A 14,772-nucleotide genomic window follows, 5' to 3' on the forward strand; every position below is an offset into this window, starting at 1 on the left:
AGTGGTCCAAGAACATGTTGTTGGGCAATTGCCCAGTTAACTGTAGGGCTTTCTAATGCATGGCTGCTCACGATTATTTTCTGTCATCCCTTCTGTTCAACATTTATGTGAAGTCATAAGGGGAGATAGCGAAGCAGTTTACATTGTAGTGCAATCAGTATGGAGATGACATGCAGCTTGACATCTCAAAAAAACAAACAAACAAAAAAACCAGTGCATTACATGGGCTTGATGACCAGTTGGAAGTTACAGCTAGTGCAGCAGTGCTTAGCAATGTACGCACTAGAAAAATACCACACGAACTGTCCAAACACTGCACTAAGTTCTTGTTCACTTGTAGGTGTAATTTAAGATGTATAATTCCCTCCAAGATTTATTTCTTAGCTATCTCCCAGTGCTACGTCATGACATCAACCAGCATGCTCTCACTGTGATTTCCCATACATATTTGAATATCTAAGGGACTAGAGCAGGGGTTCTCAAACTGGGGGTCGTGACCCCTCAGGGGGTCACAAGGTTATTATAAAAAGAAAAGGAGTACTTGTGGCACCTTAGAGACTAACAAATTTATTTGTTAGTCTCTAACAAAGGTTATTATATATATTAACAAAGGTTATTATATAGAGGGTTGCGAGCTATCAGCCCCCATCCCCAAACCCTGCTTTGCCTTCAGCATTTATAATAGTATTAAATACAAAAAAAGTGTTTTTAATTTATAAGGGGTGTTGCACTCATAGGTTCGCTGTGTGAAAGGGGTCAATACAAAAGTTTGAGAAACACAGGACTAGAGGCAAGAATTCCAATGTTAGATTTTACTTCTTCTGTTAGTCCTAAAGAAAGTAAGCTCGTTGACTTTCAGCTCAGATGGCGTATGGCTGATCTATTTACCCTGGCTTTTGTCTGAACGAATGATGTTTTTATTTTATCCCTTAGGGGTGAATCTACTCCTGCATATTTAAATAATTTTTAAATAAATACATTTTTGTGCTGTATATTTCTTAGAAATTTTGTGTAAGTGCCCAGAAATTTCTTTATAGATGCACTTAGATGAAAAATCAAAAAGACTTTGCTGAAGTATACTTGCATTTTCCAAACAGATTTTCACACCAATAAAATGCAACAACCACACACATACAAGCTTTGTCCTTCCAATCAAATTGAAATACAATAATGATGAAAAGCTTGGTTTATTTTGGTGTCACTCTTATAGAAGCTTATCATGATTTGAGTTCTTGAGCTAATTTTTGATGCCTGTATTCTCAGTTCTCTTACCAATGTCACATAAATATTCAAATGTTTATAAAAAAAAGTATAGTACTAGGATACTTGTATGCTTGTTATTAATTAATACAACTTTACAGTCATTTTTAGATGTGAAGTCCAGATTATCAGACAGACTTCAGCTCAGCCTCTTTTTCTGCAGGTATAGTTTGCACCTACAGTTCAAATGGTTAGACATCTAATCAGGATCAGATGTTGGTGTAATTAACTGCCCCCAACATTATGCTCCAAAGTTTAATTAGGATGAAAATTTTTCTGATAAAATCAAAGCTTTATTGAAAATCTGGTCCTAAAACCTTTTAGAAATGAATGCCATCTCATACCTGAGTCTCCAGTTGAGGGCCACACTCTCTTCTGAGCACCTTGGAGCGTATCAACTGTTAGGTAACTGGAAATCTTTAACATACTGATCAGGAAGACACAAGTAGTAAAAAACACAAAAGATTTTTGTAACTTAAGTGCCAAGAAGAAATAATACAATCAGAGTAATGAAATAAATCTTTTTTCTACGGGATGAGAATTTATACATTGTTATTCACAGCGCCATTGTTAGAATTATGTCAGCATTTTTCAGGTACTTCTTCCTTTGGTATTGAAAATAGTTTGCTCTCAGTGAAGACTATTATTACTTTAAAAAAAAATTTAAATTTTAACACATTTTCCAATCTGGCCACATACAAAATCTGGAAAATTTCTCATTACATGAAAAACAGGGTTTTTTAAAAATGTAAACTAATGGAATTTCACAAAACTCAAACAAATTCATCTTTGAGTTAAGAACAAGCATAAGTTATTTTGGCTAAAATATTGCTTTTTTCCAGAAAGTTAAAGCACTTGAAAATGGGAGTTTAAAATAAAACTGCTGCCTCAACCGCACTGTAAGTATAGTATAATGCTATTATTAATGTCTATTATTTATTCATTATCAATCCTAAGGAAAGTTTGATTGTATTACTTCCTATGATATTAAATACTGATGGAAAATGTAAAACTGGACAGCCATCTACAACCTTGCTTTTTTAACTTCGTTATGTAAGATGACATCTCCTAAAATTGTTCCTGATTTTACAAATAATCCTCCTTGTTTCTGAAGTCTTTCAAGCATATTTTGAATCATGGCAGTCTTCCCAATACCAGAGTCTCCTAAAAAAACCCCAAAGACACAGAGAATTGAGACACTTAAGCTCAAATTTTCAGTAATATGCATGGCAAAACTGTGTGCCAAAACATGAATTCATAATCTGCACACTATTACTGATATTGCACATGTTAAATCTTTGCTTGTTTTCAATATTTTCTTAAATGTAAAAAGGAGAAAAAGTGATAAGAATATTATGTTTTGGAAAATGCTGCCACAGGGGAGCTGTGATGTTCAAGCTGGAATGTTTTCATACTGTGCATGAGAGTACTCCTACCCAAGCTACAGCTGTTTTCATCTCTCTCTTAATGGACAATTTAAGACCTGAAAGTCAAAGATTACATAAAAGTAAAGTTTTAGATTATATACTGTCCCTTACACATAAGGAAAAAGGAGCTGGGAAAGCAACAGTAGATACTGCAAATTCAGGAGTCAGTTTAGGGCTCATCCTCACAGTTTTTCTGGAAGGCAATTTATCAAAAGCTGTTTGAACGTTCAATTCAGATTGCTATTCATCCACCATTTTGCTAAATGCTTTTTTTTTTTTGAGAACAGTTTAAATCCCATCATCTTGCTGTGGGACAAATTCTGTTACCATCACTGACATTGAGTAATACCTTTTGTGAGTAGTCCCACTGATTCTAATGGGGTATTTTCTGGAGTAAGGTACTACTCAACATGAATAAGAGCGACAGAACTGGATACTGCAAGATTCAGCACCATCAGTCCTTTGTTATGCATATGCTATATATTAAATGTTAACTAATACTACATTCGGCTTTTCCTATGTGGAGAAGGGGTCAATAAAGTATTAAATAAAACGTATCAAACAAAGAAGACTAGGTTAAAGGGAGTCAAGGGAATTCCTATGTCTGTATTTTGTTTAAAATCTATTTTGACATGAATAATTTATTTAACAAACTACAATATTTGCTTTGTTTTTAGAAGTTAAGAGTTTTTATTACCTGTGATAAGTACTGGATGTTTATTCATTAAAAGAAGGCTTGTCAGAAAAGAATAGCAAATTGTATCCATACTGGGTATAAGCTTTAGAGTATCTCTTCTTCCAGAGTTCACGTCTTTATTACTCCCAGATCTCAGGGAATCAGAAAATGATGTAGTCTCTGAGTTAAAAAATAGATTGTTTACTTATAATTTCTGGTTTTTTAATCATTGTATTGATTAAGGAACTCACAAAATTATGTTGTTTTCTGCCCATCCTGCCTCCATATTGAACACATTCTTTCCATTCCTCCTTCCCAATACAATTCAGTTAATGCTGTCCTCTTCCTGCTACTGAATTAATTTACACTGGGCTCTACATCTCTGCAGGGGTCCATTGCTGCTGCCACCTAAAAGGTCCTCAGCTGTGCCCCCTCTAAGGGAGGGAGCTGAACTGCTCAAGAGCTGATGGTTACTTTTGGGGGCAAGAAGGAGAAGGAGAGAGGAGGAGGGGCTGCTCTTCATAAACTGGGAGGGAGAAAAAGAAGCAGCTGAGCTTGAAGCCTGCTATGCTTCCTTCTGCTCTTCCTGTGAGAAATGTAGGTGGCCCAGCTGTTCAAGGATACATGTAAGTGACAAGAGAATTTGCCTCATTTTCTTTTAATGCTCTGCTTGACTGGACAGTTGGTGTCTTGCTATGAATTAGTCTTTGAAAGAAATCCCTTGCTATGGATGTCAGTGTGTCTGATCCTAAACAATATAAATACTGGTAACCATGTCACCATGTCGGGGAAGCAGGTCTACAGATTCCATGCGAGTGTCATTCATTGTCATTTTCTGAGTTAATGTAGGAAGTCTTGCAGCACACTCTGAAAAAGGTCTGGCTTGAACTAGTCTCATCTCCTTTGATGGGTCATTCCATAGTTCAAGCACTTTCACATAAAAAACACCTAATCTATAAAACTCAAGAATGTCCTTGGGATTTTGTCAGTTGTGTTGTTCTACAGGAGAACAGCTGCCTCAGTGGGTCAAGAATGGAGAAACAGAAGCTACTTGTAACCAGTTTTTTGAGACAGACTGCATATTCATGCTCTGCGGGGACAGCCTAGATCAGGGGTCGGCAACTTTTCAGAAGCGATGTGCCGAGTCTTCATTTATTCACTTTAATTTAAGGTTTCATGTGCCAGTAATACATTTTAACGTTTTTTAGAAGGTCTCTCTCTAAGTCTATATATTATATAACTAAACTATTGTCGTATGTAAAGTAAATAAGGTTTTCAAAATGTTTAAGAAGCTTCATTTAAAATGCTGATCTTACGCCGCCGGCCCGCTCAGCTTGCTGCTAGCCTGGGGTTCCGTTCACCTAAGCTGGCAGCAGGCTGAGCAAGGCCTGCGGCTGAGACCCTGGCTGGCAAGGGGCTGGCAGCCAGAACCCCAGAGCGGCAGTGGGCTGAGCGGGGCCGATGGCCGGGACCCCAGACCGGCAGTGGGCAGAGCAGCTCAGCCCACTGCCACTCAGCCCTCTGCCGGTCTGGGGTTCTGTCCGCTGGCTCCTGCCAGCCAGGGTCCCGGCAGCTGGCGCGACTCAGCCTGCTGCCGGTCTGGGGTTCTGTCCCCTGGCTCCTGTCAGCTAGGGTCCTGGCTGCCGGCCCCGCTCAGCCTGCTGTCGGTCTGGGGTTCCGGCTGCCAGCTCCTGCCAGCCAGGATCCCGGCTGCCGGCCCCGCTCAGCCCTCTGCCAGTCTGAGATCCCGGCCCTGCCCACATAGAGTGGGTACCTACCTTCTCCCTGGTTATAGCCCATTGTCTTCCTCTCTCTCTGCACTGAGCTGAGGGTGGGAGTGCACTGAGCACAGGGGTGGAGGGGGAGCAGGCTGGGGGTTGGGGTGTAGGGTCTGGTCAGGAGCTAGAATGAAGGAGGGGGCTCAGGGTTGGGGCAGGAGGTTTGGGTGTGGAGTGCTTACCTGGGCAGCTCCCATTTGGTGCGAGAGATGCAGGTAGGAATGTGGCGGGTGGGGGGGTGCAGGAGCTCCCGTTTGGTGCTTACGGTGGGGGTGAGAATGTGGGGGGTGCAACAGTCAGGGCAGGGTGTGTGTGGGGGTTACAGGGGTCAAGGCAGAGGGCTAGGGGTATGGGCTGGGGTCTTGGGGGTGCTCCCAGCCACCTGCCCAGAGTGGCTCATGGAAGGGGGCTGGAGGGGATATGCCCTGATTCCACCCCCCTTCCTCAAGGCCCTGTCCCCACCTCTTGTCCACCTCCTCCCTGGAGCAGTGAGCATGCTGTGGCTCCGCTTCTCCCCCTCCCTAGCAAGGGCCATCAGCTGATTAGCGGCAGGGAGGGAGAGGAGGGGCAGGCACCCAGCACCCAGCACAGTGGGGGGAGTGGGGAGCTTGCCTGCCCTGCAGCAGCAGCCAGCAGGACCAAGCTTCTTCACCTTGCCCCCTGCACGGGGCCGGGGGAAGAAAAGCGGGCCAGGACGGGCAGGATTTTTAATGGCACGCTGCTGCCTGCCGGGGGTCCCCGCCTGGGTTTGGCAGCCGCATGCCATTTAAAATTGGCTGGCGTGCCGTCTTTGGCACGCGTACCATAGATTGCCGACCCCTGGCCTAGATGATGAAAATTTCTCATAGCAATGTCATTAGAGTGCTCATGTGCCCCCTCCTGCTCTTCCCCTTAGAGTTCCTGAATGTTCTGAGGATAAAGCTATAAAAAGGGGCATAGCACCTGCTATTGCCTGAGTTTCTTCCATTGCCACTGCAGTGATTATATTAGGACTCAAAGGAAGAGAGAAAGGTGGGTGGGGAGTGTGTATATGTAGAGTCAACCCTGAAAAACTCATCACAAGTAAGAAGTCTTCACCTCTTTTTGAGTGTCCTCTGCATATTCCCTCTCTTTGGCTAGTTTGGAAAGTAGTACCCCATCAATGGGTGGTGCGACTTGGTGTCCTAATTAAATATAGCTTCAAACACTGCCCTACCAAACTGAGCATCTGATTTGGACAGTAGGGCCCAGATTTTTAAAGGTATTTAAGCGTTGCTGCACTTCTGTAGGTAGAAGGCCAAGGCTCAACAGATAATTCAGAAGTAGAGCAGCTTCCTGTCCTCTCTGGATACATGGGGCTTCTGATAGAAGACAGATAAGTGGATGACCTGGTTCAGATGGAATCCTAAGATTACTTTTGGAATGAATTTAGAATGTTACCTGAAGGAAACCTTATCCTTATGAAACACCACACAGGGAGGGTTCGCCATAAGGGGCTCTGCTTACCTACTCTTTGGCTGAGGTGATTGCAACTAGAAAAGCAACTTTCATTGGTAGATGAGTGAAGTAACATGAGGCTAAAGGTTTGAATGGGGAATTCATTAATGCTGACAGGACGAGAATTGAGGTTACATATTGGGGTAGGTTTCAGCATCAGAAGAAAGATTCTGACAAGTCCCTTCAGAAACCTTCTTGTAGTTACATGAGCAAAGTCTCATTGTTTTCCAGAAGATGAAAGACATCAATAGCCACCACATGCTCTTGCAAGGAGCTGAGAGATAACCCCCGTGTTTTCCAGAGAGAGGAGGTAGTCCAGAATAATAGGGATCTAGAACTGTCTGGGGATAGCCTATGATGCTAATTGTATGGAGAATCTCTTCCATTTTCCTTTATAGCTTTTTCTCATGGAGTCTTTTCCACTATTCTTAAGGATGAATTGTACAGCCTCTAAGTATGACCTCTCTAAATTTGTCATCCATCCAAATACCAAGCCACTATATGGAGAAATGCTGCATTGGGAGGGGTGATCTTGCCTCTGGCCTGGGTCAATAGGTCTGATAAGAGCTGAATGAAGATGCACATATGCAAGGTCTTCTGCAGAATGCTGGTGAACCTGAACTGCCTCGGCCACACAGGAGCCAGTGACACTTTGTCTTGCTTGATCTTCCTTAGTAAGAGAGGTATAGGCAGGAATGTGTACATTAGTGGTTCCAACCATTGTACTAGAAATGTACACAAAACTGGAGTTTTGGCCCCAGGCTGCTTAGGAGCAGTAGGCTGGGCATTTCTTGCTCTTGTGAGATACAAAGAGAACTCATGGTAGGAGTCCTCATTGAATAATGCTCCAAACCTCTGAGTCACATACTTCCCACTCATTGTCTTTGGAGAAATGTCTGCTGAGGCTGTCTGCCAGAGCGCTCTGCATCTCTAGAAGGTGCATTACCAAGGTGGTCGTCTAGGGGGAGATACAACAATTCCATAGATTGACAGCCTTTATGTAAAGAAGGGTGGACCTTGCTCCTTCATGTTTGTTGATATAATAAACAGTTTGCCACATTGTCCAACATAACCTAAACATGCAGGGATGGATGGATAGAACCATTGCAAGCTTTGGGCACTTTGTGCAGCCTAGTAGGGAGGAGTCTGTAATTAACCTTTTTGTGGGTGGTGGATGATGAAGAGAACCACTACACACACACTATCTTCATGTTTTCCCGCCTAGGTGAGTGCTGTCAAAAGCCTGTGGAGAAGCAAGAACAACTTCTCCAGATTGCGCTTGCTTGGTAAATAGATTGTCTGCAACCATGTATGTAGACATCACAGACAAAATCTCGCAAAAGGAGTCACATATATAATGAAGCCATATGGCCTATGACGACAAGACAGGATCATACTGTTATCTGAGGGCTCAATCCAAGTTGAGAGATGAGATCCTTCATTGCTTGGAACTGGTCCTGAGGCAGGAATGCTTTGGCCACGTTTGAATCCAAGGTCACGCCAATAAAGTCTATAGTCTGTGTGGGAGTTAAAGTGGACTTTTCTGCTTTTATTTTTTACTTTTCTGCCTTCACTCCTACAATTATAGGGATCAGATTAGGGATAAAGTTGCCACTTGTACTTCCTGGCATGACTTTATCACAACCAGTCAATCCTCTAGGTATAGGAACATTGATATGTCCCGATGACGCTGCCACTACTGACAAGTCCTTTGTGAAGACTTGCTGAGCTGTCAAGAGGTGGAAGGGGAGCACTCTGTATTGGTAATGATGATAAACCACAGGAATTTCCTGTGTGCAGGGTGGAGATCTATGTGAAAATAAGTATCCTTTAAATTGAGAGCTGTAAACCAATTACTCCAGTTTAGTGAGGGGATTATAGAGGCCAGAGTGATCATTCCGAATCTCAGGTGAAGGATGAAGACATTAAAGTATTTGAAATCTAGTATGGGCCTCCAGCCTCCTTCTTCTTGGGGATACGCAAATGCCTTGAGTAAGATTATTTTCCCTAGTGTTGGGGTAGTACTGACTCTATGGCTCCCAGATGGAGCAGGGAGTCTGTCTTAGCATCTCTTGTGAGAGGAGTCCCTAGAGTGGGATGCGGGAGAGGGTTTTAAAGGGGGAATGGACAGGAACTTTATTGTATAACTAGTGGTGATAGTTTCCAAAACCCATTTGTTTGATGTTTTATGGTGCCATGCAGAGGATAAGGTGGCTGTCACCCAGGGTACGGGAATCCGATACAAGTAGATTTGGCAGGCGGACTCGTTTATAGCTCTTGACAGTGCTGTCAAAAGGCTTACTCAGTGGGAAACTGGGCCCAGAAGGAGAAAAAAGGGGAAATGTTCTGTTTACTGTGCTGTATTCTTTGGTGTTTTCTACGAGGCTCATTAGCTTTCTTCTAGTAAAAGGGTTAAGTAGCTGCTGTTGTCAGTAAGACTGAGGCTTAGGGCATTTCATCTGTGGTGCAGGAGGATAGGTACCCAGAGAATTTCCTTTGAAGGACCTCCACAGTTAACTGGATTTTTTGGGAAATCCAGAGGATCAGAGCCACAAAGCCCGTCTCAGGACTACAGATGTTGCCACCAAGCACGAGGCTGTATCAGCTGCATCTACTGAAGCCAGGAAGGCAGACCTGGCTATCAACATACTCTCTTCAATGACTATTTGACACTGAAGTTTGTGTTCTGGAGGCAGCTAGATGATGAATTCAGAGACCTTATTATAATTAATAAAAGCATACTTTGCCATTAAAGCCTGGTAGTTTACTGTGCAGAACTGTAAAGTGTCAGAAATGAAGTTCTTTTTCCTGAGGCGGTCTAGATGTTTGGTATCTCTATCTGTGAGTGCAGATCTGTGTTGGTGTTGCTTGTTCCTTTTGGTGACAGGCTACATCACTAAAGAGTCTGGAGCAGGGTGTGAGAAACAGTATTATGCCCTTTTAGGGCATGACTACACTTGCAGATGTAGAGCGCTTTGAGTTAAACCAGCCTTCATAGAGCGCAGTAGGAAAAGTGCTGCAATCTGTCCATGCTGACAGCTACAAGCACACTGGCATGGCCACATTAGCAGCTCTTGCAATGGCCACAGAGAGCAAAGCATTGTGGTAGCTATCCCAGCATGCAAGTGGCTGCAACGTGGTTTTCAAATGGGGACGAGGTGGGGTGGAGTGTGACAGGGAGTGTGTTGTGTGTATGTGGGGGGGAGAGAGAGTGGGTTTTTGGTGGGGCTGAGAGCATGTCAGCATGCTGTCTTGTAAGTTCAGACACACAAGTTCTCTCTCACACACAGCATTCCACAGTAATGGTTGCTTTACTGTCCATGGTGCAAAGTCACCAGTTTGTAAATGGTCACCAGTTTGTCTTGGAGCAGATAAGCATGCCAGCTGTCAGAAACAGAGCTTTCAAAGGGCATATCTGCATTCCTACAGCGAGCTCAAAACAATGAGAAGAGTGGCCGCTTGACTTAAGGGGATTATGGGACTTTTCCAGAGGCTGAGCAGAGTGCAGTCATGCAACACCTCATTCCCACTGATGCCCAGGTGTTTCAGCCAAGGCTCAACAAGCTTTAATCTTCTCACTGAGGTGGAGTACCAGGAGCGCTCTAGCCATGGAGTCAGAGCGCTCTACGTGCCTTGCCAGTGTGGACAGGTAGTGAGCTAGGGTGCTTTAATGTGCTCTAACTCACAAGTATAGCCAAGCCCTTAGACAGTACAAAATACTTCTTCTCCATTCCTTTTGGAGTGGGAGCATAGGTGGCTGGAGTATGCCAGACCATTTTGGCTGGTTCTAAGATAGTCTCATAGATTGGCAATGCCACCTTACTATGATCTAAGCTCTGAAGAATATCCAGTAATTTATTTACGGTGCTAATAAGCGATGGTCACATAAACACCACCCTATATCGGAAACCTACTGACCGCTATTCCTACCTACATGCCTCTAGCTTTCATCCAAATCATACCACTCGATCCATTGTCTACAGCCAAGCTCTACGATATAACCGCATTTGCTCCAACCCCTCAGACAGAGACAAACACCTACAAGATCTCTATCATGCATTCCTACAACTACAATACCCACCTGCTGAAGTGAAGAAACAGATTGACAGAGCCAGAAGAGTACCCAGAAGTCACCTACTACAGGACAGGCCCAACAAAGAAAATAACAGAACGCCACTAGCCATCACCTTCAGCCCCCAACTAAAACCTCTCCAATGCATCATCAAGGATCTACAACCTATCCTGAAGGACGACCCATCACTCTCACAGATCTTGGGAGACAGGCCAGTCCTTGCTTACAGACAGCCCCCCAATCTGAAGCAAATACTCACCAGCAACCACACACCACACAACAGAACCACTAACCCAGGAACCTATCCTTGCAACAAAGCCCCTTGCCAACTGTGTCCACATATCTATTCAGGGGACACCATCATAGGGCCTAATCACATCAGCCACACTATCAGAGGCTTGTTCACCTGCACATCTACCAATGTGATATATGCCATCATGTGCCAGCAATGCCCCTCTGCCATGTACATTGGCCAAACTGGACAGTCTCTACGTAAAAGAATGAATGGACACAAATCAGACGTCAAGAATTATAACATTCAAAAACCAGTTGGAGAACACTTCAATCTCTCTGGTCACTCGATCACAGATCTTAGAGTGGCTATACTTCAACAAAAAAGCTTCAAAAACAGACTCCAACGAGAGACTGCTGAATTGGAATTAATTTGCAAACTGGATACAATTAACTTAGGCTTGAATAGAGACTGGGAATGGATGAGTCATTACACAAAGTAAAACTATTTCCCCATGGTATTTCTCCCTCCCACCCCACCCCCCACTGTTCCTCTGATATTCTTGTTAACTGCTGGAATTAGCCTACCTTGCTTGTCACCATGAAAGGTTTTCCTCCTTTCCCCCCCCTGCTGCTGGTGATGGCTTATCTTAAGTGATCACTCTCCTTACAGTGTATATGATAAACCCATTGTTTCATGTTCTCTGTGTGTGTATATAAATCTCTCCTCTGTTTTTTCCACCAAATGCATCCGATGAAGTGAGCTGTAGCTCACAAAAGCTTATGCTCTAATAAATTTGTTAGTCTCTAAGGTGCCACAAGTACTCCTTTTCTTTTTTAGTAATTTATGATATCCTGTATTTCTTCCATGGGGATCTAGAGTGATTTTTCTAAGATGATCTTGGTGTTGTCTATAGTTGTCTGCTGGTGACAGTGAGGCTGATGAGACCTATTCACTTGGTGAGGATGATAACTCTGCCGTCAGATTCTCTCTCTTCCTTGGAGTGTTCCTGAGTGGGTTGGGGTTCTTCCCCAGGTGGGAATATATGCCTTGACTCTTGTTCTGTATTCAGGATATCTCATAGAAGGATCCCAGGAACTCCAATAAAGCCATTGAGAGGGATTATAGAGGTAATGATAGGAGATAATGGTCCCTCAGAGGAACTGGGTAGCCTCTCCTGTGGGAGTGGGAAGGTGCCCATTAAATCTTAGAGCCTCTGTTAGGGCCGACTTCCCACCTTGATAAAACCCGTGAAGCTCTCCCACTGACCCCAGATTCATTGGAGGAGTACAAATCCTCTGTGTGGATGGGCAGGACCATCAGTACTGGTGGTGGCCTTATTATGGCTCAGCTAGTAGATGGCATTAATGAATGATGAACCAATGGTGTGGGCAAGGACAAGATCTGACAGTATTGGCAACTCTGAGTCTGCACAGATTATAGGGATTATAGTGTATCTGACTTTTATTGCTGGGGGACAAACAGGACAAACCCTTGGCAGTGCTGGTAGTGCCAGTTTTAGGTGAATGGCAGTTCTTGGTATCAACAACTCCTCCTCCATGCAAGTTGGTACCATTGGTGGAGGAGATATCCACTTGCTCCTTTCCCTTATTGGTATCGAGAATAGTTTCACTCCTTCAGCGATTGAAATTCCTCAGGGAATTTTTGGTTCTCAGAGCTGAGAAACTGGTACCCTGGCTCCTTGTGAGCTCCTGACACACATGTAGCAGAGCACAGAATATCATCTGAGTCAGAAGGAGTCTGGGAAGAAGTCCTTTTCTTAAATGAGGACTTAGAGAGGGATTTCTCACATTTATTCTTGTGAGAGAGTTTACCCTTACCTTTGGTGGTTTTTTTTCCACCAAATGCATCCGATGAAGTGAGCTGTAGCTCACGAAAGCTTATGCTCTAATAAATTTGTTAGTCTCTAAGGTGCCACAAGTACTCCTTTTCTTTTTACCCTTACCCTAGTCATGTTTGCTTTGTTTGCTAGTGTCCTTAACTTTGCTTTCAGCAGTTCTGGAGCTGGAGAAAACCGTGCTCAAATGGGGCACTTCTTGACACTTCTGCCTGATCTATGAGGGGGTCTGATGGGTTGGATCAAGGCCTCATTGAGCAATCCATCAGGAATCTTCTAAATCTGAAATTATTGGATTTATGGGTTCAGTGAAGGAAGGAGCAGCAGATATTATACGTAGAGGGAATGTGAGCTTCCCCAAGGAAATACAGTCAAGTGATTGTCACTGACCAGGGAAGGTCTGGGGGCAGATTACACAGATCTTGAATCCTGGAGTCTTGGGCATACTAGGTACTCTGTACAGGGGAGTGAGAGAGAGGGCAGGGATCTCAGACCTCTGGCTCCTAAACCATCTCTAACCCTATAATAAATTTATATAAAAGAGCAGGCCAAATTATTTACAACTGCTAACACTAAAATAAAGAATGCTAGCTAAAGCTGTGGATACTAGACAAGTTCTGTCTCAGGCCACAGGTGGTAGAAAGGAAATAAAGAGGTCATAGGTCTGCACCACTCCTTATATCCTTGGTTTGGAACATGAGGAATAGAAGGGCACAGGTGCAGACCAAAGGACTCTGCTAGTGAACAATCTTCAGGTCTCAGGCATATGAAGCGCATGTGCACCTTGACTGAATACATACAGAGACCATAACTTGAAGGAGAACATTGTTGGCTGTCTCAGCACAGACATTAAGAAATGGATGATTACAAAAAACTGAACTATCCTCTCATCCATGCAGGTGGTATCTCCAAGTCAAATTTGAGATACGCTTGATGAACACCCAGAGGACAGTTTACTCCATCACTCACAATACTGTACTTGTTCTGAGGATAAACAGAGGACTCCAATCGACAGTGGTGTGAATCTTTCATCTTTGTAAGCACTATATTTAAAGGGAAAAAAGATCCTCCCATAATAAAGTTGATAATACAGTACTACAGATTTTTGCTGAGGAATCTTACCTTGCTGAATTAGAAACTGAGTGGTAGGAACTAAGTCTGTCCATGGTGCAAAGTCACCAGTTTGTAAATCCACAAAATACTCAAAGATAACCCTGTCTCCAGCTGGGAACTGAATGCCTGTGAAGTTGGAATCAGATACTGAAGCAGATAGATAAATCCTCAGCTGGTGCACATTAGAATTTGATGTCAAAGAGTTATGATAATTTATACCAGCTGAGGATCTTCCCCAGAGAAATTAGAGATTTTAATATTGTTCAACTGACTCTTTAAGTGTGGTGCTGTAAAGCTAAACAACTGAACAGTAGTCAATATAGCGTATTTCTCAAAGAAATGAAATGTGTACATATATTTCTAGATTTTTAAAAAACACTTTAACCATCTCTCCTTCTTACCACTCATTGGAAGGTCAAAAATACATTTTGATCAACAATAAGGGTATGCCACATTGAAAAAAAAAAACCACGGCAGCGAGTCTCAGAGCCTTGTCAACTGCCTTGGGCTCATGCTATGGTATTAAAATACCAGTGTAGATGTGCTTGCTCAGACTACAGCCTGCACTCTGAAACCTGGCAAGGGAGGTGGGTCTCAGAGCCTGGGCTTCAGCCCAAGTGGGCATGTCTACACTGCTATTTTTAGCCCTATAGTGCAAGTCCTGCAAAACAAAGTCACCAGACTGGGGCACTGACGGTATGTTTACACTGTAATTAAAAACCCGGGGCTGGCCCATGCCAGCTGATTCATGCTCACAGGGCTCAGGCCAAGGGACCTGATGATCTAGTGATAGTGTAGACATTTGGGCTTGGGTTGGAGCCCAGGCTCTAGCACCATGTGAGATGGGAGGGTCCCAGAGCTTGGGCTGCTGCCTGAGCCC

General features: G+C 43.5%; 1 protein-coding gene across 1 annotated transcript in view; it reads right to left on the reverse strand.

The window, feature by feature from the left end:
* The window catches only part of DNAH14 (dynein axonemal heavy chain 14), a 551,687-nt gene that overhangs the window by 177,648 nt on the left and 359,267 nt on the right, over positions 1 to 14,772 (reverse strand). The window contains exons 46-49 of the mRNA XM_043511487.1: positions 13,902 to 14,018; positions 3,385 to 3,543; positions 2,292 to 2,424; positions 1,605 to 1,687 (exon numbers count right to left, since the gene is read on the reverse strand). Coding sequence (XP_043367422.1) covers positions 1,605 to 1,687; positions 2,292 to 2,424; positions 3,385 to 3,543; positions 13,902 to 14,018 — 492 coding nt within the window. The remainder of the gene's footprint in view (positions 1 to 1,604; positions 1,688 to 2,291; positions 2,425 to 3,384; positions 3,544 to 13,901; positions 14,019 to 14,772) is intronic.

Source organism: Dermochelys coriacea, chromosome 3 (genome assembly GCF_009764565.3).
Source record: "Dermochelys coriacea isolate rDerCor1 chromosome 3, rDerCor1.pri.v4, whole genome shotgun sequence".
In the NCBI taxonomy this organism is placed as follows: domain Eukaryota; kingdom Metazoa; phylum Chordata; order Testudines; family Dermochelyidae; genus Dermochelys; species Dermochelys coriacea.